General features: G+C 37.0%; 1 protein-coding gene across 3 annotated transcripts in view; it reads right to left on the minus strand.

The window, feature by feature from the left end:
• The window catches only part of HERC2 (HECT and RLD domain containing E3 ubiquitin protein ligase 2), a 113,405-nt gene that overhangs the window by 36,843 nt on the left and 49,892 nt on the right, over positions 1 to 26,670 (minus strand). For all 3 annotated transcript variants that reach the window (XM_056327558.1, XM_056327559.1, XM_056327557.1), the window contains exons 28-63: positions 26,123 to 26,255; positions 25,886 to 26,013; positions 25,571 to 25,766; positions 24,837 to 24,973; positions 24,150 to 24,323; positions 23,930 to 24,066; positions 23,685 to 23,836; positions 23,099 to 23,290; positions 22,084 to 22,271; positions 21,386 to 21,578; positions 20,602 to 20,784; positions 19,822 to 20,006; positions 18,013 to 18,160; positions 17,723 to 17,919; positions 17,264 to 17,494; positions 15,855 to 15,990; positions 15,145 to 15,288; positions 13,706 to 13,848; positions 13,229 to 13,496; positions 12,932 to 13,074; positions 11,434 to 11,532; positions 11,168 to 11,336; positions 10,929 to 11,054; positions 10,050 to 10,158; positions 9,762 to 9,901; positions 7,888 to 8,078; positions 6,007 to 6,112; positions 5,738 to 5,829; positions 4,985 to 5,160; positions 4,405 to 4,516; positions 3,323 to 3,404; positions 3,077 to 3,220; positions 2,410 to 2,500; positions 979 to 1,156; positions 443 to 524; positions 189 to 360 (exon numbers count right to left, since the gene is read on the minus strand). In XM_056327558.1, the coding sequence (XP_056183533.1) occupies positions 189 to 360; positions 443 to 524; positions 979 to 1,156; positions 2,410 to 2,500; positions 3,077 to 3,220; positions 3,323 to 3,404; positions 4,405 to 4,516; positions 4,985 to 5,160; positions 5,738 to 5,829; positions 6,007 to 6,112; positions 7,888 to 8,078; positions 9,762 to 9,901; positions 10,050 to 10,158; positions 10,929 to 11,054; positions 11,168 to 11,336; positions 11,434 to 11,532; positions 12,932 to 13,074; positions 13,229 to 13,496; positions 13,706 to 13,848; positions 15,145 to 15,288; positions 15,855 to 15,990; positions 17,264 to 17,494; positions 17,723 to 17,919; positions 18,013 to 18,160; positions 19,822 to 20,006; positions 20,602 to 20,784; positions 21,386 to 21,578; positions 22,084 to 22,271; positions 23,099 to 23,290; positions 23,685 to 23,836; positions 23,930 to 24,066; positions 24,150 to 24,323; positions 24,837 to 24,973; positions 25,571 to 25,766; positions 25,886 to 26,013; positions 26,123 to 26,255 (5,477 nt within the window). The remainder of the gene's footprint in view (positions 1 to 188; positions 361 to 442; positions 525 to 978; positions 1,157 to 2,409; positions 2,501 to 3,076; positions 3,221 to 3,322; positions 3,405 to 4,404; positions 4,517 to 4,984; positions 5,161 to 5,737; positions 5,830 to 6,006; positions 6,113 to 7,887; positions 8,079 to 9,761; positions 9,902 to 10,049; positions 10,159 to 10,928; positions 11,055 to 11,167; positions 11,337 to 11,433; positions 11,533 to 12,931; positions 13,075 to 13,228; positions 13,497 to 13,705; positions 13,849 to 15,144; positions 15,289 to 15,854; positions 15,991 to 17,263; positions 17,495 to 17,722; positions 17,920 to 18,012; positions 18,161 to 19,821; positions 20,007 to 20,601; positions 20,785 to 21,385; positions 21,579 to 22,083; positions 22,272 to 23,098; positions 23,291 to 23,684; positions 23,837 to 23,929; positions 24,067 to 24,149; positions 24,324 to 24,836; positions 24,974 to 25,570; positions 25,767 to 25,885; positions 26,014 to 26,122; positions 26,256 to 26,670) is intronic.

Here is a 26,670-nt window from a genome sequence, read left to right on the forward strand (position 1 = left end):
TCAGCATACTATAAGAAAGTGTTAAGTGTAATTGAACAGATCACAGCTTATCTCAAAGAGCTGCCAATTTTAAAGACAAAGCACACAGATAAGGCACAGGTGGAGTTAAGACAGTCAAATAGCAATAAATGCACGATATACTTCACAATAATTGCTTTGTTAATACTTTCTGGCAAACGTTAACATACCATGTCCATACCACTCCTGACTTGGTCAGTGCCAATGAGAACTGTGCACCACATTCAATCTGACAAACACCTTGGCCGTTCAGTCTTTCAATGTTCTGAGGAATGTTGCATCCTTCACTTCCTCCTCGGCCCAGTTTTCCAAAATCACCATCGCCCCAAGAAAACACCAAACCTAACAAACACAAAACTGCAGGTCAAACAATGATCACAGCATTGCCATGTGCTATAACAGTTCTGGAACAAGATATTCCTACCTTCATCTGTCAAAGCAAGAGTCTGAGCATCTCTGCTTCCACAAGCAACCTGAATGACTCTGTGGCCAAGGAGCACTTTAACCTGCAAAATAGAAAAACTAAGCAAGACATTTTAAAACATAATTTCTTTGAAACTTTACAGCGATTTTTCAAGATCTTATGACTGATCTTGTTCACTGTGCCCAGCCTAAGCATGCCATTTAGCAAAGGGTTATCAAGTCTTGCTCACTTATGGTCCAACATCACTCAACAACAGTAGCAGCTTTCACCTATGTATCAAAGTAGATGCAGGACATGAATGTTCTAAACAGCACCAGCCATTTCATATCACTTCCCAAGAAAAAGAGTGGATCTTTCTGGCCTTCCTGAAATAGCTTGCCCATTATTAGAGGTATGTATACCAAAACCTAATTTAGATCACTCCAAAATGATGCCTTCGTACTGCTTTCATGGGTTTTCACTGTACTTCACCTTTTATTGTTATCATTTATTAAACAAACACATTCACATTTCATCAGAGACAAGAAACATTTTACCATCTTAGGCTTCAGCTGTGTGGTATTATCTCCATGTCCTAGCCTTCCATATTCTCCAAGACCCCATGTATACAGTTCACCACTTGAGGTAATGGCAGCACTGTGAGAACTGCCACAAGCGATATCACGGATGCGTTTGGTTTTCAACGCTTCTATCAGTCTGGGTTTATCACAGTTCCTACAGAAAATGAGTAAAGAAATCATTGCATTCGTTATGAAAAAGTCGTACAACATACTCCAACTTTCATAATCCAAAAACATTTTGTGCAATAACTAACATTAACCTAAAGATAAAGTAATATGCAACATCATGACTCCAAGATGTACTCTTCAGGTAGCACCATTAAATCTAAAGTTTACACTATTTTAATGTACTTCAAAGTTTATTTAATGAAATATTTTATGTATATGCTACAAAACTTAGGTGACAAAGCCAAAATACCAAAGTGATGAATCAATCAAAGAGTGTGTAATACAAAGTGAAAACTGATATCCTGTCACTGCCCAAAGTTAAGCCATTTGTTATCTGTGGACACAGAGTCAGATAGCAAGATTAAGAGATGACACTCCCATCCTAACTTCACTCTTCGTGAGAGAGAAATTAGAACTGGGATTTACTGTTAGGCTTCTATGAGAGTACCAGAAACTTTTCATATGGTTACAATATTCTTTAAATTCAGGGAAGAGTTTCAACTCAAGGTTTTCTAACACTGTGTATCAGAGCCACTATTTTTGTAAAATTATGCATGGCCTCTAGAAAATTTGCTCTCATGACATGCCCAAGAGTTGGTTCCAAGTCTTACTTCCAATAAAATTACAGAAGACATAAGGCAGTTGAACAATAAACAACAATACTGCTCTTCCATTTTCATTGATATTGACACACATACCCCTACGAACACTCATTTGTTGTCACATATTAACCATCTGAGTTGGCCGCTGTAATATTTTTATGTATTCTGAGAAGGTGTTCAAAATATATCAGAATAGCAAACAAACATTTCCCCATGGGGTATATTTATCTCCCCCTTCCCTGCCCACCCCTCCTTTCAAAACATTGCTCTGTGTGCATACAATAAAAAACCTGAGAAAATCCAAATTTTCCTCAAAGCTGTTCTGTGGAAGACTAAACTATATATTACTGAAAGGGGTAAGAAATTTATGTGAAATTTATTATGAAAGACTTCATCCACAGAGTATGTTTCCAATTATTGCATTAATTGAATAGCTCCTTTTTAAATGACTGAAGATTACTACAAGTGCTGCACCTTAAGTTGATGTGCACTGCTGAAAAAAATCCCTTCACAAACACAATTCTTCTGCCCCCAGTTCTATTAAAAATCCTGCCAGTCAATAGTGGTGGTCAGCTGTGTTAGAACATGCAACACAAATGTTCTCTTACTGAAATACAGACACATTTGGTATCCTTACATTCGACTGAAGTGACCAAGTTTTCCATCATCTCCCTCACCCCACGAAAATACCTTTCCATCAACAGTTAATGCCATAGCATGCCGGCCACCTAAAAGTGTAAACAGAAGTTTAAATTTTCAAGCTTTCAAGCAGGCAGCAGGTCTTGCAGAAATCTCAGAGAAATATTTGACACTGCTGTACTTCTACAATGTAACTCTATAAGCCTTTCAACCCAATATACATTACTTATTTTCTTCAGAGTTTTTATGTGATTTGACTTAAACCACAAAACTTTTGTGAGACTAGGCTTCCTGGCACATTAAAACAAAAAGAATGAACGTGCAATTTGCTGTTTTCAGTGCTGCAAGGGAAAAAAAAAAAGAAAAGCTACCATTTCGCAATATTAAATAATGGAAACACTTTGGATCAGACTGAAAAACTATTCAAAAGCTAGCAAATTTAACTTCCAGCAAGTAAGAAACCACGTATGGTCTACATTCATAGATTTTAATAACAGACCTATTAATCTGACATTGTATCCAACAGACAGAATTTAATAACCTGTATTTATTTTTAAAATATCAGATATGCTGAGTTGTCATAGCATCCAGAAAAATTGCAAAGCAAGTATTTTCAGGCCTAATGTGTTATATTTATATATATAAAGAACAGCAATAACTGATACCTGAGTGAACAGCCACCTTCTTCACCACATAGTTACTGAGAGCTGTAATCTGGCGGGGAATAGGCACAGTTCCACTAGATATTCCTAAACCCAGCCTTCCATTTGTGGCTTCTCCACAGGCATATACTTTACCCTCTACAGTCACTAAAATGAAGGAAGAAAAAAGTTTGAAATGCCATTAATGTTTCACAGTTGGAAGTCTATTTCTGCTCTTAAATAATTGTATTTATTTTAAACTTATATTACCTGCAAAAAGGCTTTTGGATCCTCCAGCTACTTGTACAACATTCAAGGCCGACAGGGTTTCAGAAAAGGAAGGGACTTTTATCTAGAGCAGACAGGAAATAAAAACCATGACAACACACTTTAAAGTTTTACACTTTAAAAAGAAGAGCTATTCCTAAGTGATAAACCAGTCACTCTAATATGTACTTTTCTTTTTGTTTTTAAACCACATGAATTTTGTTTTTAAATACATGAAACTCCCAATATTATTCAGACACTTCACACATACCAGTTTATATATATACACCAGACAAAAGACAGAAACTAAGAAACAGCATTTAATACTGAAACCATGATAAATACAAAATCTAAGAAAAAATGAAATGTGACATAAACAGGGACTTCCCTTTCAGTAGTTTTTTTAAAAAAACTGAAGAAAAGAGTAACTTTTTGTTTCTTGAAAGGCACTCTACTGATAAAATGTGTACTATTGTATTTACCACATAGATTAAAGAAATGCTCTCTTAACATACTTTCCAGATTAATGGTAACTTAAATTGATTAAACAATCACCACATATCTCCCATCTTGCATTATATTAAAAATTATGTACAAATGGCTTCATACAGGGCTGAAATTCCTCTCAAATTACACTGAATTGTAAGCAAATACACAAATCAAAAGATCAGAATTCAACTTTTTTTTTTTTCTGATGACTGCACCAGCTCCGTGAACACAGAATACATAAAAAAGTTCACCAGTATCTTCATTTCATACACACAAACTCAAAAGGAACAGAATATGTATAGAGTGCTACATATTTTTAGAACAATTAGTTCACCATCTAAACAAATTAAGTGGCTGCTAAAAATTAAACTGGATCTCAGAGTAACAACCAAAATGCAAATTTTCTCCAATTTTCTATCCAGCAGATGTCTTCTACATGTCTTAACAGTAACAAGCCATTAAACCTACTCTTCTTAGCTTTTGATAATAAAACTGTAATATTCAGATTAAATTTGAATTTTGAGTTGTGTGAGATTTCTACTTTTTATTTTTAGCTGTTTCTGTTTTGTACTGAAGTATGAAAGCAAGAAACATACCTTGGAACCTTTAAGCCCTCCCAACTGGTCTTTGTCATTCAGCCCCCAAACAAAAACTTTGGTTCTTATTGTAGCTGCTGATTCGAGCCCAGCTGCCTTCTTTCTAACAAGGCTGAACATATTGAGAGAAAAAAAGCAAGGTCAGTTTAGCAACCTGCATGCTATAGCACAAACACCTTTTTACTGGATTTACTGATTCTACAGTACTCAAACTACACCACTACAGTTAATTGGTGGCTGTAACAACTAAAAACCAGGAAAAAAAAAATCCCAGAATGTTTTGCTGAGCAATGATAAATATATACATCCCCATACCACACAAATACATCAAGTTTTCAGCTAGGTTTTCAACTCCAAGCATACCGCAGAAACCGGAGTTGCACAAAATGCTACTGACTTACCAGTGTGATAATCTTAAACAAGTTACTTATCAACAAATTACCTACTTACAATTCTAACAAAGATACCGATTTCTCTTCACTACCTAATTAAGTAGTAATTCTTACAACAATCTCCTGAATTAGAAGAATATATAGACACCAGGGTTCTTCATTTCCCCCTTGCCGCTGCAGCGACCTACCTCCCAGTGTTAGCTTTATCATCATCCTCTTCCTCATTATCAGAAGCAAGGAAAGGGACTGCAGCCAAATCTTCATCCTCTGCACGTATACGCCCCAGTATGCTGAGGCCATGTATTTTGCAATCAATTCCAGAGCTCCTGCACTGCTTGATTGCAATCTCAATATACCTGTGGTACTAAGACAAAAAAAAAAAAATTGCCATATTTTCTGTCCTATATAACTTTATAGAACAGGAAAAAAACTAGAACTTTTGCTTGACTTTGTCACCTTAACAAAATGAATCCGTAACTTTAAATGTTTGGCTTTTCAGCCCTACGTAATTCATACTTCAAAAACATATAGCCTCATTAATCTGAGAATGATTTCACTTACCATCTTCTAAAAATTCATCATGCATTCCTCCTTGCTGTTACTAAAAAATATCAGAACAAGTATCCAAAATAAGCTTTATCACCCACCAAAATTATCCTGAAATTTAAGTTTATTGAGATGTCTTCTTGGTTCATAGGTATATTGATTTACATAAAAAACCCTAAAGTATATTTACTACTAAGGCTATTACAGAGTTACACCGTGATTATGGTAAAACTTACAAGGATAATCAACTTTACTGAACTGCTAGAAACAGTGCTAATTTAGAGGAAAAGTAAAATACCATGTTATAATCACCACAACATGCTTCTCATTCATCTCTTGCAGAAAACTATTTTTCTGCTGCATACCAGAGTAATTCTCACACAGATTTCACTTACTTCTGTACAATCACTGAGAAGAGGCACTGTGGTGTCTGTAGGATTTATATTGATTGTCTTTAGCTCTATAAGGTTATTTAAGGAATTCCCCCCTAGAAAACAAAACATGGAAAGAAAAACATTTTAAGATATGGTATTTGTTTCATAAACGGGCATGATGCATGTTAAAATTGATGACTACATTAATTGAAACCAGACAAATACCTACTGTGGCGTGTACAAAAAAAATAAAATAAAAAATTAAGACTTCCCAGAGAACATACACATACCTGAAACTACAACTAAAGAGGGCATGTAACTGCTGTCTGCAGGGTCCACTATCATCTTTAGTCTGTGAACGAGAACATCTGGAAAAATCTCCAAGCGAATCCAGTGCTAGGGAAAAGACACAGTTTCATTTTCAGGTAATACTGTTAGGATCACTGTATGGTTAACAAGAATAAACGTGTGCTGTTTTTGAAGAGAGCATGGAAAACATTTCTGAATGGTACTCAATAGCTGTAATGCATGGGAACTGGCCAAAAGAAAACAACTTTGTGAACTTCTCACCTGTCCAGCCTCCAAATACAAGAAAAACAGTTGCAGCAAATGATTTATTTCACCCAAGAGCAACACCACTGAGAAGACTGAGAAAGCACAATACCATCAGAGGTCAAGCAATGGGATATAATGTAAAACTTTTGTGACAGTCTGTAGACAAACTGATGAAAAGGTACTTGGGAATATTCTCAGCATAACCATCAACAGAGCATCTAAACACGCTGGACAGAAGCCTAGCTGCAAATCCTGGTCCCAAAGCAATGCTGTGGGCCAATAAAACCAGTAAGCCATAAACTAAGGAACAATGTTTTTTATAAATGACCTGGACACATGAGTTATTGTACATTAAGCAAGGTTGCCAGTGATAGTAAACTAGGAGCAGCTGTGCACACCCTGAAGAGTAGAGAGGCCTTACAGAGAGATCTGGATAGACTAGAGAGCTGGGCAATCACCACATGAAATTTAGCAAGAGCAAGTGCCAGACTCTCCACCTGGGACAAGGTAATCTTCCTTATACATATAAACTGGGGGACAAGAGGCTGGAGAGCAGGCCCATGTACAGAGATCTGGGGATGTGGGCTGATGGCAAATTGAATATGAATCAACAGTGTGCCCTGGCAGCCAAAAGGGCCAGCTGTGCCCTGGGGTGCATCAAGCACAGCATAGCTAGCCAGTTGAGGGAGGAAACTGTCCCACTCCGCACTGCACTAGTGAGACCCCATCAAGTACTGCGTGCAGTTTTGGGCGCCTCAGTAGAAGAGAGACATCAAACTACTAGACTACATCCGGAGAAGGGCAACTAAAATGGTAAAAGGTCTCAAGGGCAAGACTTATGAGGTCACTTGGTTTGTTCAGCTTGGAAAAGGCTGAGGGGAGACCTCATCGCCATCTACAACTTCCTCAAGAGGGGGAGGTGCTGAGTTCCTCTCTCTGGTGAGGAGTGACAGGACACAAGGAGATGGAATGAAGCTGTGTCAGGCAAAGTTCAGACTGGACATTACGAAAAGGTGTGACAGGGTGGTTGGTCAGTGGAAGAGGCACCCCAGGGAAGTGGTCACGGCACCAAGCTTGTCAGAATTCAAGGAGCATCCAGATTATGCTCTTAGTCATATGGTTTAGTTTCAGGTAGTCCTGCAAGAAGCAGGGAGTTGAGTCAGCAAACCTTATGGGTCCCTTCCAACTCAAGATATTCTATTATGCAAGTGAGGGAGTTCTTGGAGGTGGTTTTAGCTAGTGAGAGCACAGGTGCTTTTTGTGCTGCAACAAACTTGCTTAAGTAAAATGTAAGTTGACTGTTAAGAACAATTGTCATCATCAGTTATTGTACTGAAAAGACAACTGTAACCACCTAACCAACTACAGAATACAGTAATTACCCTGTATTAAAAAAAAAAAAATCACGTAGAAGTTCCTTGTAACTTAGAAAGATGAAGCTCAGCTTTAAAAAAATAGGCACATTTACTAGGAAGAAACACAGTTTTGTACTTCCGATGTTTGTTTTTAGTGCTCTTCTATCTTACACAAAGGTAACAAACAAATACATTTCACTTAAGGTACTTATCCTCTTAAGAGGAAATATGCCAGAACAAAGCAGTTATGGCTGAATTTACCTTTCCTTGTGAGCCAGAAGACTGCCAGCATTGCTCGCTACCATCAATAAGACGTGAAGCCTGATTCACAGAGGATGAGACATTCAAATTTTTAACTATTCTTGACCAATCATCCAGTAGCATTCCCCGCTGGCTACTATGCCGTCTCTTCAGCTGCTTTCCAGAACGCCCACAAAAGACTGGAGACTGACCTGCATGGTTAAGTGAAACGTTAAGCACATACCTCTCAAAGAAAATTGCTTTTATTAAACCCATAAGCAATGTGAAAGGAAATATAACATATCAAAGACTTAGGGTACATAGTCTGAAGGCAGAACACAGAAGCACGTCACGTAGGTATAGTAATACTACTCACACCTAAAGGGCATAGCTCAAGATTTATTTTTTTTTTACATTAGTTTCAAGCACTTTACCAGACAAGTTTTCATGTCTGTCATTTGGAATAATCACATTTTCTGTTCTTAAACTTATGATTGATTTGTACCAAGAAACCAAGCATAATTTAGTAAAAAAAAAAAAACATTAAAAAAACTAAGATAATTACTCTCTTCAGGAATGTAAGACGCTAAGAGTAATTCCTAAAATTGAATGATAAAACATTACAGGGGCATGCCATCTTTAAACTGACAGAATCCTTAAAAGACTAACATTCTTGACTAAATAGTCACTTGAAAGGGTCCTTCCTTTTGAAATATAAATAAATATTTATAATGACAAATGCTTCAAAACACAGGCCCACAGCACACAAATTTTGTACACCACCACAGCATATGAAAAATATGCAACCAACCTGCAATAAAAATCTCTTTCAGGAGAACAGACACAGCTAATGTTACCACACTACAAATTCTGAATCGTGTTCAAGGATGAGGCAGTTTGGAGAGTTGTTGATTTCCTCCCTGCAAAAACCCACTTCTACTTTCCTTCACTGATCTTTGCAGCTTCTAGAAAGCCTGACTAAAAGAATACTAACTCTTGTTACCCTATCCAGGGCAACGCGGAGGATTACAGATTCACACCATACTAGCTGTAAAACTGTATTAACTGATTTATTAATGGAAAGTCTTTCTTGCCCTTTAAACAAACCATCATACACATGCAATGCATGTTCGTGTTTTCTAGTAGGGAAATAGTTTTAATCATTTTCCAAACCAATTAGCCTGGCTATGTGTAAATATGAAGGAGTTTAGTCCAGAAGCCAACATCACCTTGCAAACGCTAGGGATTGGACTGATTTTTAAACAGGTGGAGAGAAAAGAAAGAAAAGCTAGCGTCAGGTAAGTTTTGCGTAATAATGCATAACCCCAAAAATTTTGGAGTGAAAATGGCTGCACCTATTCCTCACTTAGAAACCAAAAATGTCAAGTCTTTCAAAAGGCTTCCCTTTCCCACCACACCCCTCTGAAGTCTCCACATCATGGAGGAAAAGAGGTAACAGCCACCACACAGTGATAGGCAAAACTGCTGAAGAGCAAGTGAGGGGTAAGACAGTATCTTTGGTATTTCAGGATGCACCTGCTACATTTACCTACATTTAGGCTGATTGCAAAAGGCAGTAGGATTACAGAATTCTATGTTCTATTCTTGGTGTAGCTGTAAATGCCATTCTGACATAACGAGTTACTGCCACGTAGGCATATTTTTAAAACTTTTCTTACACTACAAAGAAAGCTTAAGGGTTGATGTTCTGGTGTAGTCTGCCATGTGCAATTGTAGCAGTGCTATGATCTGCTAAAAATGTTTTGTTGTCTAGAGGGTCAGTCTGAACACTAATTTCATTACATTAAGGTACAGAAATTTTAGAACTGTTTCTTTAAAAACTAATTCAATGCATTTTAAATTAATCTAAGGAAAACTTAGATTCTGAAACTCACCCGGTTCATTTATTCTGCCAAAAGTGTGTCGCGTATTGTGCTTCCTAGTTTTAAAACAGGTTTCACAAAAGTCAAAGTCATCACAGTTTCTGCATTTGAATCTAGGCCCATTGATAGGAAACATCTGACAGCCATCACACCTGATTTCACAAAAGAACAACAGTAAGTGTATTTCTTGTAGTTTTCATAGTACAAGTTACTTGTAACACAAGTCAAGATAATGGAAACAACATAATAAAGCTAAAGGATAACTCTTACAAGTTAAGAAAAATGTAAATCATCACTTACGTGACTCCAGGATGAATGCTGGGAACCAGTTCCATTTCTGACAACAAGCCAGTCCAATGAGACTGCTGAGGAAAGTCTACGATGACATCTTTTCCATTGGCACTAAAAGCTGTGACAAAAACATGGAGAAAACACAATGTGTTGCAAATGTCTATAAAAAAAATGAAGCAGAAAGTGTCCAGTGCAACATCAGAGCAGAAATATGTAATAAAAAAAAAACTTCAAAAGTAACCTTTCACATTAATGGAACTATATATTAAACTCATCAGATAGCCGGAAAAGGGGCAGAGGGAAAGGGAGGTCTAAAGATTTTTTTCTTAGAAGACATATATTATTCTATCTAAATTACTTGACTCCGATTTCTTTTATTTGTTTTTATTTAACAGTTACTGAATGGAGAGAGTACTTCTAAGCACAAATGTACTATGACCAAGATCTGTACCTCTTCAAAGAATCTGTGCCCCACAGATTACTTCTACAACATTCCTTACAGCTTGATACTAGTGCACCCCACTTCCTCCTCACTACCATGTGAAGTCTTCAAGTTAAAATTCCTTCTTAAAGGAAAAGCATTTGTGGCTCATCCAAAGTATAAATGAGAACTACAACAGGAAGCTGCACAGATTCTGAAAGTCCTTTACTGCATATGAATGGAGCAGCTCAAAAAGCAGATGAACACACCTAACAAAATGGGCTGCCACAGATTACATGTCTACAAATTAATCACACACATCAAATGCATTCTGTACTTTCTTCCTATTAGGCAGCATTCCACAAAACTGTGATTTGTGTCCAAAAGATTCTCTCCTTAAACACTGCAGAAAGTCTGTGGTTTCCAGTTTTACTATTTTCCCATGCCCCTTTTGAAATAGACATTACCTTTGACAACTCCCACACTTCGGTGAGTAACTGATCCCCATTTGTATTTGGGTGTGGTAACAGAGCTTTTCACACGAACTTTGTCACCTATCTTGATATGAGAGGCTGAACTCTGCGGTGGGAATCCTAGCAGTTGCAAGAATAAATGCAGGGTGAGTGAGTTTTTCCCCTCCAAAAATAAATCTCCCTTTAATGTATCATTCAGTTTTTTATTCAAAAGCAGTCAGCAGTGAACTTACCTAAAAGCTCAACATGGATGTATCTGACCCAGTAAGTACCACCCTTTTGTTGCCAGTCACACTGTACATTCAGGTCATGCAATCCATCTCGATCCAATTTAATAACTTTGCCTACATCTCCTTCACAAACCTCCTCATAGGTCCTGCAGCACCTAACCATCATCCCCACCTAGGGGAAAACAAACAACAGAATGCCATAGCTGTGCAAGAACTTTTGTAGCAGAAGGAAAGTAGTTTCAATACAGTTTTTGATCATCATACTTTACCTGAATATTCTCCCTCACATACACAGCATAGTCATCATTACTTAAGAAATCAGCTCGTTTCTTATAGGTCTGGCTCTCTGTTACAACAGCGCCACTTGCCTGGAAAAAGATCCAAAATAAACATGTAACAGTCACAAAATCTGTCTTTAATTCAGATAAATGAAAATGTTAACAGAGACTGAAGATAACCCAACAAGAGCAAACACATATAATGTCCAAGTTGCATGCCAAAAATAGGAAAAACCTTCAACTAACTATAGCGCTAATATTTACTATCTACTTTAAGCTAAAGTTTAGTTTCCGAAATGACTTGCCAAGGAACATAGCCACAAATTTTCAAAACGTGTGAAACAAGCTGCAAGTTGCTTTTATGAAATCTGCTTGCCAAATGAAATTAGAACAAAAAGGATTTGTGAGTAACTTAGCCTCACAGATACACATTCACATTCCACTTCTTAGGCTACTTGTTTAGAGATTAAAAGAACCCAAGAAAAGAACAATGGTAAACGGTAATCCTTCCTAAAGTCCACTACTAATTTTTTTTTTTTGTTATATAGTACAATGGGATTTAAATTATTCCCATAGAAAAACAAGCTGATGAAAAAGATAAGACGAGACTGTAGCTATCAGAACTTATTCCTTATGAGATTTGATTAACTTAAAAAATGTTAAGAGAACTATTGCATTCCAGCTGTAATGACAATTTTCAGGAAACTTTGTTCTGTATTGAGCATTAAATCTTTTTTCATTCAAGGCAATACATAGCACAGTTTCTCACTGAAATACTGATAAAGGTACCAGAACTCAACGTCAAGTCAATTTCCTTTAAAACATAAAACATTTCTTTCAATTACAGGAATCCCACGTGCCAGAAAACTCAACATAGCTCCATAAAAAAACAAATAGAAAAATATAGAACCCATTTCACTTTATTGCCGAATCCTTACTGAAACAGTTCCTGAAAGCCAACAGAAGACGAATAAATTCACATTAAAGCCATCACACTCAATAGGCATTGTAAAGGTCATTTTATCACCTGTAAGTGAAAATAGCTTTTGTAAGGAAAAAGCTATTTCACTGACATTTTTTTGTCATTTATTCATAAATTCCTCATCATTCCTTGTAGCTAACATACTTTTTTCAAGATCAAATTAAGGGAGAGGGGGAGGGGAGCATGGAAGGAGTCCTTTACAGATACAGTGTTTGCTCAGATGAAACTGAGACCAACTATCAGGGATACTTATAGCCACCACTCGTTCAACGTCTACATGTATTCCACTCTTCCCCTGTGCTCTTCATACATAAGTACTTCTAGATTATTCTTGAGCTCTTATATGACATGCCCTAGAAACATATGGCAAATGTGGTCCTCGTTACAGTCTTGAAAGCTTGGGAAAGCAGAATGTCCTTGTACTCTTAACCAAAGCTCATAAAAGGAAAGAATTAGAAAATTTGCAGCCAGGTAGCATGCCTTGGGTTTTACTTAGCTGATACTTACCACAGGGCAAGCAGCTTCAGCTTCTTCCACCTCCTCTGCTATTTCCTCATCTGAATATTCATCAGAGATAGTATCAGCGTCAGAGAGATCCGTAATTTGAACATCAGGATGATCCAACAACCAGCCAACCAAGGCTTCTACTCCTAATATAGAACACAAAGTCTGTCTCTAAGGCATTCTCTGACATTCTTAAAATAGTATCCAAAATGATAAGTGACAATTGCTCCCAGTAGCATTTTAACCTGCTCACAATTTTCCTTCTACTTCTAAAATCATTAATTTAACTAAATGGAATACCTGGTAATCCAGAAGCACTTCCAGAGGTTCCAGACAGAGATTTTAGTGCAAATTCTATGTTTTTCCTAGGAAAACCCATTTCCATAAGTTGAACTACGATGGGAAGGGGTGGAATTGGAGACTGCTTGCGTTTCTTTGCTTTTGTAGGTCGGATATGTTGCACTGTGATGGGTGTTGTAGCTTCACTAGAGCTGCAGTCTTCAAACACTGGTGTTGAAGGATGCGTAGACTCTACAGCCAGATATTGGCATACTGCCAAAGCAGCAGCCTAAATGAGAACAAAGCAAGCAGTCCAAGTAAAACAAGTGTATTTATATGTTTCTGCATGTGTGTGTACCTGAAATTAAAGGTTATTTGCCAAAAAGGGTTCAGTATCACTTTTTTTTTTTTAAAGCCTATAGCTTAACAAGTTTCAGTTTGACTGTGAATTAGAAAGACTTATTTATTTGGTTACTTAGCAGAAAAGACAGACTCTACCTCAAGCTCTTGTTTGTCAAATATTGCTTTCACAGGTGATGGTTGTGTAGCAGCTGTCAAAAGTTGCTGTAAAAGAATCATGGGAGGCTGAGGTCCTTCAGGAGACATATCTCCTATGTCGGGAGAGGCAACTGCTCCATCCTCTTGAAACAAAAACATTATTTTAACCAAAACCATGTAATAGAAGTCAATAAGGAGACTTATTCTGGGGCATACTGGTTGATCAAACATATTATTTCTTCCATATTTTGTCTCCACAGGAATCACATGCTTAAGATTAAATCATGTGTGCCACAATCTCCATACAAAAAAAGCAAATGAGAAACTTGTAGATAAACACTATTTTTACTAAAACACACCTAAGACATGTCTAGCAGAAACTGCTCAGTGGACAGTGAACTTGCACAAGTATCTTCTGAGTTTTTACAGTAATATTATTATAGAAAGGTCTTTCCAGGACAGAACACTTCATAGAGAAAACCAACAATCTCATTGATCCCTAAAGCCATGGCGCATACTTCCTGGATTAAGTCACTTCCCTCCTTTAATACAGCTCTTGAGAAGAGCTCCCCATAGGTGTTTATTGCCCCTTTAAAAGGGTGCACCTTTTTTGAGTCAACTGGCTCACGCTCTGCAACTTTTATCGTTGATTTTGTATTCTTGTTGGCATAAACATTCATGTTTCCTACATCTTTATTGTGGCTATCTCAGGGAAGTGTTCTGATTCTTCATTTAACTCCAACAAAAGGAAGTTCTCATATTTGAAACAGTAACAAAACAAGCAGTAGTCCTCATGTAACTTATGCTGTTCTGGACCACCCCCCCCCCCCCCCAAAAAAAAAACCACCAAACAAAAACAAAAACCTCATGGTAGAAGTCAAGCCACATTCCATTCCCAGGAAAATATTAAGGATTCATTGACTTAAAATTTGGTAACTGACAAACCACCCCAGAAATATACAAATAAAATAAATATATTTCAAGCCTCAAACACTTGGATCCACGTAAGTCTTCAAAACCTAAGTTAAAAAGTCAAAATGCTTTTCATAGAATGGTTTGGGCTGGAAGAGACCTTGACAATCATCCAGTTCCAACCGCCCTGCCATGGGCAGGGACACCTTCCACCAGACCAGGTTGCTCAGAGCCCCATCCAGCCTGGCCTTGAACACTGCCAGGGATGGGGCATCCACAGCTTCTCTGGGCAACCTGTTTCAGTGTCTCACAACCCACACTAAAGAATTTCTTCCTAATATCTAACATAAATCTACCCTCTTTCAGTTTTAATATGTAAGATTAAAGCATTCCTGAATTTTAATTTTTAGTCTTTAGAGGGCAAACCTAGCTTCTACCCTCCAATTGCCATTAGCAAGGGTTATAGTCACCTACTTTATCCACCATCTAAACAAACAGCAGCACACTCAGGCTGTGTTTCAGAATACCTGCAGGATTTAATGCACAGTCCTGAACAGCTGGCTGAGACAAGATCTGTCTTAGTGTATCCTGGTGAGAAAGCAGAGCCCGGCCTGCTTTCAGTATGTACAGCTTTAACTGCTGGCATCGCAGTAGATCCAAATCCACTTGACCTGTCAGATATATTAAGCAGCTATTAGCACTAATACACAGGAATCTCTTGTGTTAGAGAAGAAAGTACCATTCATACAGCCTCAGTTCAAAAATCAGTTTGCATCTTAACTCACTGTGTGAAAGCTTGTGAAATACTGATGATATGAGGTAGTCTGAACAGCATCTGGATAAAAAGTATTCTATGACTCATGATATTAAAAACACTGCTTTCCTACTTTCATGCCCTGCACAATCATACAGCTAACAGCACAATAAGTGCAGTTAAGATGTTATATGGATCCAATATTTTAAACAATTCAATACAAGTCCAGCCCCAAACCCCATTTACATTTTCTCTAAGTAAAAACAATATTCCACTTACAGCGCAGAGCAATTAATCTCCTAGCTAAACTTGTCTCGTAAGTTCATATTATTCAACGTCGACTGAAAAAAAGTAAGGTTCCAGAAAACCTTTTTCTTACGTACATTTGCTGTTACTAGTATTTTTCCCACAGTATATCCATCTATTAAACAAAAAAAAAAACCAAAAAACCCAACAAAAACAACAAAAGAACTCCAGCTGTACCTGAAAGACCCTGGTTGGGAGACTTCATCCTTTGTTTTTCTATTTTACTTCCAGCCAGATTTACTAGTTGAGCCCAAATGGATAGCATCGGTTCAGTGAAAGGCAAGTTGTTCACATTGAAAGCCACAACTGGAAGCTAGACAGTGGAGGAAGAACCAGACAAAAGAAAAAAGCAAACCAACAGATAAGCATTTTCCAAAATCATTCAGAAGTTTCAATGGTTATTAACTGAAGAAGAGAAAAAGAATCATTCATCTTATTGCTTTTGACTAATGTCCTGGTTTCAGCTGGAACAGGGTTATTTCCTTCTTAGTAGCTGGTACAGTGCTGTGTTTTGGATTTAGTATGAAAATAATGTTGATAGCAACAACTAAAACATCAGTGTGTTAATTAGTGCTTACTCTAAATCAAGGACTTTTCAGTTTCACATGCTCTGAGAGCGAGCAGGTACACAAAAGGCTGGGAGGGAGCAGAGCCCAGACAGCCAACCTGCAAGCCAAAGGGATATTCCCATACCTTAGAACATGGCGCTCAGTAAATAAACTGCAGGGAGTTGACCAGGACCTGTCAATCCCTGCTCAGGAACTGGCTGGGCATCAGTCAGCAGGTGGTGAGCAATTGCGTTGTGCATCACTTTGGGGGTTTTGTGGTTGTTTTTTTCCCCTTGGATTTTATTCCTCTATTACAATTATTATTGTTGTTGTTATTATTTTTACTTTACTTCAACTATTAAACTGTTCTTATCTCAACCCACGGGTGTTACCTTTTTCTGATTCTCCTCCCCATCCCACTGGGGAGGGGCGAGGGGGTGGGGAGTGAGCTAGCAGCTCTGTAGTACCTAGTTGCTGGCTGAAGTTAAACCACAACAACCAGGAACAACTGGAGAGGACTGCTATTCCCTACAGAGCTCCTCTACTTGTAGCACACAGTTGCAGGTCTGCTTGGTGAAAAAGTAACACAGAGTCAGAGCAAGGAAGAACTGCAGCGTCTCAAGCAGACCAGGCACTTTGACTGTACTTTCACTAAAGCCATATCAACAAACTTGAGATTAAGATTCAAATGAAAACATCCAAGACTTTCTACATTAGTTAGGAAATCAAGTTAAATATAAACAAACAGTTCCTCTCATGTAAGAGCTATAAATCATATTTTCATGACTTGAGAGTTTACTTCAAGTCAAAGGAGTTCAGCTCAAATTCCTTCTCCTTTCACCTCCTCAAAAAATAAGGACAGGCTTTAAAGGCCTTATAGGGGTTTGGATGAATACCATCTTAGATTTGCATTCAGAGCATGGTATGTGTTGAATGTCAATGTATTTACCCAAAGAAGAACAAGTATTTTCTTTGCAGTGTATCAGAATCTTAACCCATACTCTTCCCTCTACTGCAGACTCAACAAAACAAACTTACTGGTTTCAGTTGATTCAGAGGGCACACTCTGCATGTTCGCATGTCATAGAACTGTACAGTGATTTTCCCTTTCGGGGTAATGCGCGTCACTGTGCCTTCTCCAAATTCATCATGAACTACTTGTCCACCCAGTCTCAAGCGACTGTCTATGCCGCCAATCACTGCTAACACTGCCATTAGGCCTCCCACCTCTGGATTCTCAGTGTCAGGAAAGTAGTCATCCAACAGAGCCTAACAAAGAACAACACCATTAACTGTAGGGAGAACAACATACACTTTTATCTGCTTTAAAATACAGTTAAGCACACATACTTCAATTTAAAAATTACGACATAAATATATATATAAAAATAGAAAAATGGTTTCAAAATTAAGCTTAATATTGTTTACATTTAGTATTTATAATTTCAAAATAAATATTGCTATAAAAATGAGCTTATTTTAAAACGTGGAAACTACCCCTTCTGACTGTTTTCCTGCAAAGATGTGGGTGATGGAGGTTAGCTGAGAGTTGATGTACTTGTTTATGAGTCCATTCCACTGGCTGAGCGAATGGAGCGTCCTCAGCAGTGCCACTATTTCTTCTGCTAAAGTACTACTGTGAGTGGCAGTTAGAGATGCTTGGGGCCTGGCCTTTCTCCTTCTCAGAGTAGATTCTAAGAAGACAAAAGCAATTGCACAACATTTATCAATTTAACACACACATTTACTATACATAAAAATAAGCCACTGAGGGAAAATTCCTCTACCTCTGAGCAGTGGGATATCTGAAGAACAAGTACTAAGCAGGCTGCCTAAAAATCCAAACAGTTTTTCCACAAGAAATTTCATGTCTCTTGACCTTTCATTTTTATCCCAGGATGGAAGTACTGCTTTCAATAAATGTACAGCAAGAATCTAAAAAGAGAACAAAATGAGCATTATTCCATTCTAAGTCACCAAGTATTAAAGAAATTCTCAAATATACTAAGCACGGAAGAAAGGCATTTTAAAAGTTAGCTTTCCTCGTAGTTCTTTCTACTATGCTGATTTCTTTCCAGCTGTGGAAATTACAGACATACTGATCTTCCATTCACTTTCATAAGGAATATTTTAAAAGAAGTTGCGCCAGTTCAAAGTCAGTAACAATTTTATCGGCACATTATATTAGTGAATCCAACCTCTTCAATACTCAGTACATGACACAAACACACACTGAGAAACAACATAAATGACTAAAATGCATAGGAAAAATAGCAATACAGAAATGGGAAGGTTTGTTCAGACTCCAGACTCAGAACTTCGTATTAAGATGTATTTCAGAATGAAAGCTTCCAAGTGTTCTGCAATGAGGGTATGATAATTAAAAGTCATGAGATAGAAAGCTGAATGATACAAGAAGGCAAAAAGCAATTGCAGTGACACCCAAAAGCATTTACTGTGAAACTACAGCCTCTGACACAGTACAGAAGGAACAGACTGGCATCTCTAAACCTAGACACTCAGTGCAGGACTGATGAGTAGCATGGGAAGGTGTAGTGCTGCAGTATCAAAGAGCAGATGGAGCTGCACATTCTGGAGTATTTCTGGTTCCTCAGAAGTTCCTCATCTTCTACCCAGAAGACCAATACAAGTGACCGATAACAGTGAAAAGATCTGTCTTCTTGTAAACTTCTGTCAGTAACATGTCTTTCTAAAACTTCCAAGTCTCATCTTTTTCTCGTTAAGTTAGACGCTGGTACATGAGGAATGGTCATTTCTCTCAAGTATTCCCCGAGCAGCACAGATGACTAACGCACCAACTCCTCGATGATAAAAGATCTCTCATCAAACTAAAAACAGTGCCAAGAATTTGCTGGAAGATGACACAAAAATGTACATGCCTTTATGATACAAGGCTTTAGTTAAAAAATGCTGATGCCTCATCAAGGGAAAGATTAAGATCTTTTGATCCCTAGGCCTTAAAACTTGGAAGACTTACTCCATGATAAGGTTGCTTTTTAATCTCATGATAAAGACTAAGGAAAGGAAAAAACAAAGGAAAAAAGAAAAAAAAGAAGAAAAAAAGAAAAGGGGAAAGGGGACATACAACACCAAAATAAGATACAAAGATGCAGCTTTCCTAAGAGAGACAAATTAAAATAGTAACAGCAGTTTACTATGGAAGGAAGGACAGGAGATAATACACAATTTGATAACGTTATGAATGAAAATGAAATTGCACATCTTTCCTAACAATCTTTTTGTTATTCTTTTCTTTATTCAACTTCTAGGAACATTATATCGGAAGTTTCTGGAATATATTTTTGGAACACTGTTTTGGTCTCTCATCTGTACAAAACTTCCAGGCTTTCAACAGAACGCAGGAGTCTTCTGTAGTGCCCTGACAGCTCAAAAACTTACAGATGTGTATCTAAAACAATGAATACTAAATATAAGACGACGTTTTTTCCCAATTAATTTAAAACTGATATGACATTTCCCATCTGTTTTTTAAAATACTTTTTAAAAAAAAAAATGACAACTGAAGTCTATTAAATTCATTGCCTATCAAAGTAATTTGGAAATACACACATTACCTGTCTCTGTAGTGAAGCAGCAGTGAAAGATTCATGCCCCTCAACAATTTTCATTAGCAAAGTTATCCACTGAGATGTACTAAGAGTGCTGCACATCTGAGGCATGAGTGCTATACTTCGAATGAATCCCAGCGTGCACCAACTCCTATGCTGTTCTTTATAAACTAATTTATTTGGCAAGGAAGCTAAAAACAAAAAGATATATACATAAAACAGTTGACTTTTCCACCAGCTACATAATTCTCTATATACTACATGGGGCTTTTTTTGGACAAATCACAACACTGAGCTACTTCACTGTCTTTACATAACTATTAACTTCTGTTTTAGAGCCTGTAATTAATTTTATTAAATATGCCTTTAAAACAATTCTCATCCTTATACTGTTCCCTCATTTCGAAGTAGTTAACAGCATTACTTCTGATATTACATAGCAGCTATGGAAATTAATATGACATATCCAGCTATACTGTTGTCCCCAAACAGAAAAAGACTGCTAAGAAATTCAAAGAAATTCATTGTCTAAGCCAACCATACAGATCCGCATGCTCCACATCTCATGCATGTTTCCTACTTTCACTGCTTACGTTCTAAGAATGCTCAAGATCACTTAATGTTTCCTTTGCTAACAATTAAGATTTTAAAAACTCTGAAAATGCATTTTCTAGCCTTTGGCCTTAAAGGATTAAAAACTAGTAACAAAAAATATACAAAGTTACGAGACAAGAACACACAAAATAGACGCACATAGCTGAATCAGACTGTTTCCGTATGATATACCTGATTTATCTGTTGTTCCACTCTCCACAAGCATACGGAGTAGACCACACAAAGTCCTAGTAGCATCACTTTGCATGACTTCAGCATGGACACCAGCAGAGAGACACAGTGTCTGCAACAGGTTGACAGTACTTGTCAGCATCATGGAAGTGGGGTGGAGATTCCTTTCAACTTGTTCTCCTTCTGAAGGGAGATACAAAAGGCAAATTAATATTAGAGTTAATCTGTTTCACAAAGAGTTCTGAAACAAACATGATGTGAGAAACTGGTTATAAACATTTTTTCTAAGATGATTTCAGATTAAGAGGATTACTTATTTCCAACTGTAAAAGCAAAATATAAACCAGATATTTTGTGCAGATATTTTCAAGTTAATTCTCTAGCAGTACACAAAAGAAATTCCAAATGCAGTGCCAAGAATAGGGAAGCAGCGTGACTAGATGTATAATTAGGCCATATAAAACCCCCATACTTTAGAATTGCATTACCATATGTTGAAAATTATACCTCCTGCTATCTGTAACAAACTATTTCAGTTGGATAACAGTGTTTTCTTTGTCCTATGAATATGCAGCAAATGTGATACCATCCTTTCTATCCTCCTTTCTGACAGTAAAGCTACCTTAAGAAAGATTATAGTCACATACACCTAATAATTTAATCATCTTTGATGAAGCATTTCATCCTGCGAAAGAAGCTTCTTCATATTACAAGATAACAATTTTTGAATTCAACGAAAACCCTGCCTCCACTTTTATTTAAAAAAATACATATGCTTTTTTACCAGAATCGTCCTCAGTGTCTGAATCTTCTGTTGTGGGTTGCGTTGCTGGTGGTGGCTCAGCTAGTTTGAGATCATACTTTCCCTCCTTCCCCATTCTGTAAGAATTTGTACTTCCAGTGTCCCACTGCACTCTGATCCAGCCATCTTCTCCCAATTCTCCAATCACACGACCCAAACCTGGAGTGGGTCCATCCTGACCGAAGAGAGGTGCTCAAGTTACACAACCAACAACGCTAATTCGCATCCAAAGTTCATAAGATAATAATGTAATTGCTCTTTTTTGCTGCTAACCTAATGGTTAGGTAGAAAACACTCAATAATGTTTCCAAAGAGAGCATAAAATTGGAAAGCATTTCAAGTCCCCAAAAAGCAATCACCTCAGTAAACTGCAGCAACACTCATGTTTAAATCTATTTTACTGTGTACTACATAGAGTGCCATACACACCTAGATGGTTGTGTATAATACTGTAGAAAAAAAGCAGTTTCTTGTTAAACTGTGAATCAGAACAGTCTCATTAAAAAAGAACTTTCATCTCCAAAGCTGATGCTAAACAAATAATTAACATATTTTATATTAACACTCCAAGTCTTTGAAATGAAAAATGACCTCTAAAGTTTGAACATAAAATTCGCACAGTCCACTGAATAGAGACTTTAGCTTTTAACACAGCCAAACCTGTATGAAAGAATTTGTACCTGATCACCCCACTTCCAGTCTACCCCTCTCACCACTCTGGTACCAATTTTCATCATGGCTGCCAGCTCTGGTCCAGAAACAGGGAGCTGAACAGGTGTGCTTTCCTTTCGTGACTCTTCTAGGACTGTGGCAGACGCTCCGTGAGAAGAGGTAATCATATCTTCTTCAATGTTGTCAGAACTAGGTCCTAAACAGGAAAAAACATTAAAAAAATTAAAACTAGCTACAAGTTTTTATACATACCTTATACGTATAAAGGTATATACACAAACTTTAAGGCACATAAAGTTTGCAATAGAAAAGTAGTAACAAACAGGAAAGCTGACCTAACACATGATACAGTCAGATGAGCTTTTAGGGAACTAGGATGTAATGGTTTTCAATGCACAGGACTTTGAACAAAAGTAAATGACAAACAATTGACAAATATTAGTTCTACTAACAGATTTTTTGTAAAAAAACCCCAAAACTTCTTATGAGCACTCCAGTCAAATACAAGTTACAGGAACAAATATTTGCTATTATCTAAGAAAGCCAAGAAAGAACAGGCATGATAACTTGAATCATGGCAAAAGACACCACAGAACTGGTAACAGAACAAACAAAGGAAGCTTCCAGCTTCAATATGCAGACTGGGAATGGTTTTAATAGGTAGGACAAGTGAACCTGAATGAGAAGGGAGTAGGCAGTTTCTAATGTTTTCATTTTATATTTTCCATTTTTCATTTATTTGTAATGTTTCCACCAAAACTACACTATCACTCCTAAATTCTAGCAACAGATGACCAAAGCAAAGGCTTAGGAGAAAAATCATGACTGAATAAAGGCTAAAGGTCAAACTAACTTCCTTCTCAATAGTGCTTACAGATGTGGGGTTTGTATCAGGGTAAATGTAAATAGCATTAAGTCCTATCTTTAAGCAGCAAAGTAATTCTGTAGTTTGGGTACACCAACAGGTAAAAAAATACAGGAGATTTATGAAACATGTACTTTCTTCCAAACAAGATCTTGTACCTATCAGCCGCAGTGTTGTTTGCGTCAATGCTAGCATGCCAGAATTAAGAAGGAGGCTCAAGGTATTAGCACCATGCTGCAGTGTCAACATGTTGAGCATGACCAGCAGAAAACGTGCTTGTGGAATAGTTCCAAGACTTGGTCCTGCTGGATTCTCATTAGTAATTGTTTGTAGAGGAACAGGCTGCACACCTGTGTAATATAAATACAACAAAGTCAGTTGGCATTTGGGAGCTACAACAAAAAAGGTTATAGATTTGTTTGATTGACAATGTAACATTTTTTATTCCCTGCTTGGCTTTAAGAACCTACAAGCTGAAGTCCCAAGAAACCTTTTATAATTTAGATTTTAACGGTAAAGTATTACTAATGGGTAATCAAACACTGAAAAGTGAGTTCAGGGAGGTTGGGCCAGGGACTGTGGAATGACACATGGACAGGCAGAAAATCAAAGTAATTCTCAGCACAAACGAAGGGAACCATTTTTAAGATCCCAATTATGGCAAACTTTTTAAAAATAAAAAAGGCAACTATATTCATTTAAAATAGTTTTCACCCCAGCCAACAGCAATAAAATGAGATTCACCTAGTTCTTTAAATTTTGCATTAGCATCTAGCAAGATGTTCCGGACATTCTGAATAGCCCATGCATACAACTTTCCGAAAGTTACTTCCAGCAGCATTCTGTTGAATGGTGGGATCAGATCAACATCCTTCAAGCAGTCAGTAAGAGGTTCCCTTCACAGGAAAACAATAAGAAAAAAATAAATATGGTTGTTTGGGGTTTTTTTAATGAAGTACTGTAAAAGCAAAGGCAACAAAAAGTTTTACCCTATATTGGCTCCTTCTGGAATAAGCCTCTGCCATCCACAGAACATAGCATACTGCACAGACGGGAGCAAAAAATTTTTTGCTGCCAGTTTCAGAATAGTATCTATTCCCTCCAGACGAACTTCTGCTCTTTCCAACTGCAAGAGAAAAAAAAATTTAAAAAAATTGTCATACTTGATTGAACTGCTAATAAACACAAGCCCATTTTCATCTATTTTACCTGTTTTAATAAACATTTTCTCATTTTTTCTACATCCACTGGCTCTTCTTTAAGTGCAAAATCAACAATGGTGTTAAGGAGGGCAGACTGGGGATACAAGCCTTGGACATTTTGCTTTAGCCATTTGTATTTGTGGACACCTGTAACTGTACTCAAAAGTGGCTGCCACTTATCCTGCAAAACAGGAAGGTAGTATGTTAAAAATTAAATTGTTTAAAATTACTAAAAATATAAGTTATGTAAAATCATGTCCAAATTTTAAATACTAGGAGGGAAAAAAAATTCTTCAAAGCCAGGAGATTAGCATTATTTGTATCTCACTATCTTGCTTACAATTGCTACATAAGATTTCACATGCATTAATATTAAAAGAGAAAAAAATAGGGAGTAACATATCACAACCTTTTATTTTGAAATGAAGTTTTACCTGAACATTTCTAAGATTATAAGTAATCTAAAAATTAGAGAAGGTATCTTTACATTTTGTAAATATGCAATGCACAAGCTTATTTTTAAGAATTATTTCAGGTTTCACTAAAACAATGCGCCATGCTTAATTATATATCCTAAACACCATTATCAGAATATTAAATGTCAAGTTATAGCAATCATGCTTTAGCTCACATTTTTTCCTCTTGTTATTTTTATTTTTTATTCACAAGGTTGATTCAAAATCTGATGTCCTACCTTGGGTGATTTAATTGCTATGGGCCTTTTATCTATAGGTACAGGACTGTGAGGTACCACACAGGATTCTTCTAAATCACTCTCTTCGTTTCCAATTTTGGATTCCTCCACATCAGCAGATTCAGATTTTTTTGGCACTAGAAATAAAAAAAGCTATTCTTTCATGTAATCTGATGACATTTACAGTATCACATTTTTAGGTTTGCACGGTAACCTAAGCATACAGAATGCTTAAGATCTGCCTGTAATAAGGAAAATGTACCCTTTGTGAACTCTATGTCCAATTATTATCAAATCAGCTCTAGTAATATCCACAGTATGCTTTTATTTGTAAAGACCAACTTCAAAAGCACTTTGGTGTTTGTTCACCACATGGATTTATTTCCAGCTGAATAGTTCTTTGACTATGCTATTTTAATAAAACATTTTTACTAAGATGCCACTTCTAATTAAACTTTACTAAAACCAATTCAGAGGGACTGAAACTGATGGATCGTTTTTAATATGCTGGATCACAAAGCAGCATGCTTCACCTACACTTGACTCTTGTCTGCCTGTTACTGCTGTAGGAACTAACGTGTAACCACAGATTTAGAAAGTGTCATGAAAAAGCAGCAGAAAGCAAACAGCTTTGATGCTTTAGCTAACAAGAGCCTCAAATATAAAGCAGCAAACCTTGGAATGAGATTGATTTTCATTGTTTCAAAGAAAATACAATATTAATGTCACCTTACCTCTTTTTTTCCTTTTCTCTCTAATTAATTTCTGAGCTACCCTCCGCCATCGGGGCAAGGAACTCAGAAGCTTAAATTTAGACATTATAGAGAGATCATTGCAAACTGCAGGACGTAGTTCATTGAATAAGAATCTCAAACGCTCAATTACAGGAGCACAAACTTCCTTGTAAGAACGTCCTTGTTCTTGATGGGTCTAGAAAAGCCATTGAAAGACTAGGTTACTGTTCAATATACAACAAAGTGAATACATAGCTTTTTAATAAAATACTTCAAATGAAATATAATCTAAACTTCAGCAGGTAAGAGGCTTACCTTAATCAGTGAGCATTTTGCTTGGTAGACAACACGACACACATCCACTACAGATTTTGGTAAGGTTTTGTGCTTTACCTGGTCAACTCCAAGGGTACCAGGATGAACAAGAGACAATGCTACATGACCTTAATGGGAAGAGACAATCTCTGAATATGCATTTCCAAAATCATCCATAGCAGAGATTAAACTGGTCCAAAATGTATGCTAAGACAGCTATACCACAAGCCTACCTACCCAAATCTTCATGTTTCAGAAGACAACATAATAACAAACGTCCTACTTCTTCCACAGGATGCTCAGGAGGAAATATGATTGGTGTTGTTAAGTGACACTGTTTACAGTATCTCTCTATCTGACACAAGAAGTCCTACAAAAAACACACAACAACAGCCTCTATTTAAGTTTGGTGTTAAATACAATGAAAAGACCCAAAATACTACAGCCAGCATTTGAATAACGCTGAGTAACCTCCACAATCTGAACTGACATTCAGAAGTGAGATACAACATGCCGTATGCACTATTTAATACACAACACTACAAAGACTACCTTATATTATTCTTCTTGTATGAAGAACAAGGAACAAAGCCACTACGGCTTTTAACCAGGTCACCTGATTTTTGATTATATTCTCCTGACTCATCATTATTGGCATCCTATCCTCCTATCAAGGACTTACTTGTGGATTTTTTTGATAAAGGAGGTGAACTCAAAACATTAAAAAAAGCTTAAGTATTACAGAAGACAGTGACCAATGTAAATCTCAGGGAGTTTCATAATAT

Source organism: Falco biarmicus, chromosome 2 (assembly GCF_023638135.1).
Source record: "Falco biarmicus isolate bFalBia1 chromosome 2, bFalBia1.pri, whole genome shotgun sequence".
NCBI classification, from domain to species: Eukaryota; Metazoa; Chordata; class Aves; order Falconiformes; family Falconidae; genus Falco; species Falco biarmicus.